Source organism: Xenopus laevis, chromosome 1S, assembly GCF_017654675.1.
Source record: "Xenopus laevis strain J_2021 chromosome 1S, Xenopus_laevis_v10.1, whole genome shotgun sequence".
Taxonomy (NCBI): domain Eukaryota; kingdom Metazoa; phylum Chordata; class Amphibia; order Anura; family Pipidae; genus Xenopus; species Xenopus laevis.
Window position 1 is genome coordinate 1272744 of NC_054372.1, and position 3791 is coordinate 1276534.

Genomic DNA, 3791 nt, shown 5'->3' on the forward strand with positions numbered 1-3791 from the left:
AGCAATCTAGATAATGTAGGATGAAAACAGACATAAAGATACATTTCCATTTACTGTTTAATTAATCAAGCCCATTGTGAGGAACATACTTCCTTGTACTATCAGTAAAGTCAAGTTGATTACTAATGCCTCTAAGAATCACTCTGAGTAAATTATTTTCATTTCTTTAGAAATGTGTTTCAGTGAGGTATATTCACCTATACATTTTCCAAAATAAAAAAAAAATCTATTTAGGCTAAATTCAAATTCTAGGCTACAAAAATTGTATTAAGTGTGATTATTTATTTATTGTGAGATTGTGTCGATGACAAACTGTAGGCTAAAATAGTACTGCAAACTTTTTTGTTCTTAATTTCAAGTAAATTTATCTTTGTGTTCATTTCAGGTCTAAACAAAATTATGTAAAATTTGGGTAGAAATATACAGGCTAAAAGTCCAGCAGTTGAGGTGAGTATGGCAAATATCTCCACACACACAGGGTTTTTGCCTTTGGTGCTCAGATAGGCCGGGATCATTGTGATCCAAACACTGCAGAAGAGCAACATGCTGAAAGTGATGTACTTGGCCTCATTAAAACTGTCCGGTAATGTCCGAGCTAAAAATGCTAAAACAAAACTAACAGCTGCCAGAAGCCCCATATACCCAATAACTGAGTAAAAGCCAATAGCTGAGCCCTCATTGCACTGAATGATGATGGTTCCAGGGTAAGTGTGAAGGTCCAGTTCCTGAAAGGGAGGAGAAATGGCCAACCAAGTCATGCAGATTATTATTTGAATGGATGAGCAGAACAAGACTACAGAATTGGACAGTTTGACTCCCACCCATTTTCTCCATGAGCTCCCTGGCTTGGTGGCCTTGAAGGCAACACAAACCATGATAGTCTTGGCCAGGAGAGAAGAGACAGCTATGGAGAAGGTGATTCCAAAAGTGATGTTACGCAGCATGCAGGTTATATCCACAGGGCGACCGAGGAACAGAAACACACTGAGGAAGCTCAGCTTGATGGAGACGGGGAGGAGGAAGCTGAGACTCCTGTTATTGGCTCTCACTATGGGGGTGTACCGATACCAAATAAAAACTCTCAGAATTAGTGCTGTTATGAGAAATAATACAATTGAAATTAATGAAAAAAACATGGAAATGATATCATTAGTGTAGGATAAAAATTGTTCAATTTTTGTAACACACTGATTCCTCTTCTCATTGGGCCATTCCATGTCTGGGCATCTGATGCAGTTTTCACTGTCTGTAAAGGTAACAAAGTACATTCACGGTCCATCAGGCTTTGAATCTTGAATGTAGGTACTGACTATTGCAGGTTGAGTAGTATATATTTGTGAGAATAACATATTCATACCAGATAACACATGCTACTGCATTCATAACTCATTAATGGAAACAACTGAAAGACCCCAGGCCTAGTAATTCTGCTTTAAGTGATACTTTGGTCCAAGTTCTTCTAGTGGTGCTGAATTTCTGTATATTTTGGGCTATAATAGGTTATGTCCAACTAGATAGAGTAGAGCAAGAGTTACACTTGACTCTAGGAAGGTAGAAAGGAAATGTGTAGTTAAACTACAACTCACATAGGCTACTATTAGGTTTGGCACTTGTTTGATTTTGACCCTGTCCCTGCCCCATGATATCACATACACTCCCCTTGTAATTAAGGCTACTCCTGGAAAGGTGGTAACTCTATCTACTATGCTAGAAAATAGTTATACATAAATACATACCTAGCAACTTTATTAACTGGTTCCTAACAATTTGAAACCTCTGCTAATGAATATGGTTTTCCCTGTATCCCAGCAGTTGGTGGCACGGTCTAATATTGAAATGGTCTCATATTACCAGACTCATAATCAAAACCGAAGTGTTGACTAATGACAAAGATGAATTGAGAAACGTATGTTTGTCCCAGTAAAGAAACCATATAAAACATTTGCATTACATTTTTCTTTTTATCTAAAACATGTTACACTTCTATGAAGTTTATCTGGAAGTGGTAAAAATATAACTTTTGTTTTATGACCCAAGTGATTATGTCTTTCAGTAAAGATTCAGTAAAGAGTCTACAAGGTCTCTTTTTCCTCTGCTCCTCTCTATATTTATCTGCACTTACCTCCCCTTATATTTCAGCTCAGGACAATTTATTGTCTGTGCAGTTCACAATGGAGTCTAAGTCACAATGGAGTCTAAGTCACAATGGAGTCTAAGTCACAATTGAGTCTGTCACAATGGAGTCTAAGTCACAATTGAGTCTGTCACAATGGAGTCTAAGTCACAATGGAGTCTAAGTCACAATGGAGTCTAAGTCACAATTGAGTCTGTCACAATGGAGTCTAAGTCACAATTGAGTCTGTCACAATGGAGTCTAAGTCAAAATTGAATCTAAGTCACAATGGAGTCTAAGTCACAATGGAGTCTAAGTCACAATTGAGTCTGTCACAATGGAGTCTAAGTCAAAATTGAATCTAAGTCACAATGGAGTCTAAGTCACAATTGAGTCTGTCACAATGGAGTCTAAGTCACAATTGAGTCTGTCACAATGGAGTCTAAGTCAAAATTGAATCTAAGTCACAATGGAGTCTAAGTCACAATGGAGTCTAAGTCATACATTACAGCATCCACTCAATACACCTGGAACACTCTACCGTCTTATATCAGTAAAACATATACATTCTCAAGCCTCCTTAGGAATTGTGCCATACTATAAAATTACAATGCAACACACTTATACACTGCACACACACACATACACACATACAGTATTATGTTTTATTGAATGCAGACACACGCTACACCCAAGGATATTGTGCATTCATAAATTGTTACCAGTTATATTGGAGATCTCTCCCTCAGAGCATGAGACACAATCATAACAGCAGGAATGGATTCCAGGTTTTGTTGCTTTCCTAAAGCCGGGGAGGCAGTTATCTGAGCACTGAGCTCTTGGCACCTAAATATAAAAGACATAAAATAAAGACATTTTTTAAAACAAAAGGAATCGACCCAGGGTTGGACTGAGGGGCCCGGGGCCCACTGGGATTACTGTCCAGGGCCCCCTCCGACCCCCCCGCCCCCCTACTGTGAAGTGCCCCCCTACTATGATGCGCTGAGCAGGCATCCGTGTAGGTGCTGCACGGCAACTAAAGAGGAGGGCATAGAGGAGGGGCAGTCAATTACTTTCACTTTCCATTCAGCACTTCCTACATGTCTCTGCTCTCCTCACATTCCCCCTTCCCTCCTCAGGCTCTATAATTGTGTGTAGGGCACTGCACATGGACATTAGGTCCCCCATTCTGGTGCATACACAAGATTTTGGGGTGATACACAATTTCCCTTAATAACCGTGTCCACAAAATGGCTGCTGCCTGCTTGCTGTGATTGTATAATTCCAAGACAGAAGGAAACAAAATTTAAATAATAAATACAGTGTAAGTAAATTTATTTTGCTCAACTAACATGATAGAAAAGAATTTGAAATTATTTCTTAGTAACAGCGAAAAATTTGCGAAACGGCGCCGGCGTCTCATTTTTTACGCGGGCGCCCGTTTTTTGACGCTGGCGGCCGTTTTTGAATTTTTGCCACGAATTTTCACGGGCGTTTCGCAAATTCACCGTAAATTCGCGCCTGGAGAATAAATTCACCCATCACTAATTATAATAAATAAATGTGTTCCAGTGTAATATTCATCATTAAACCTGCTGGAAGGTGATGGTGCATTTGTCACTGCTGTATCTATTACCACCACTGTGTTCTGGACCTCATCTACTAACACAATGTCCAG

The 3791-nt window shown here is 39.3% G+C and overlaps 1 protein-coding gene across 1 annotated transcript; it reads right to left on the reverse strand.

Moving 5' to 3' along the window:
• Window positions 1–554: 554 nt before the first annotated feature.
• Window positions 555–1268, reverse strand: LOC108703924 (vomeronasal type-2 receptor 26; the record flags this gene model as incomplete). Its single annotated transcript, XM_018240231.2, has 1 exon — window positions 555–1268. A coding segment is annotated over exon 1 (714 nt), but the record flags the coding sequence as incomplete, so codon positions are not given.
• Window positions 1269–3791: the final 2523 nt, after the last annotated feature.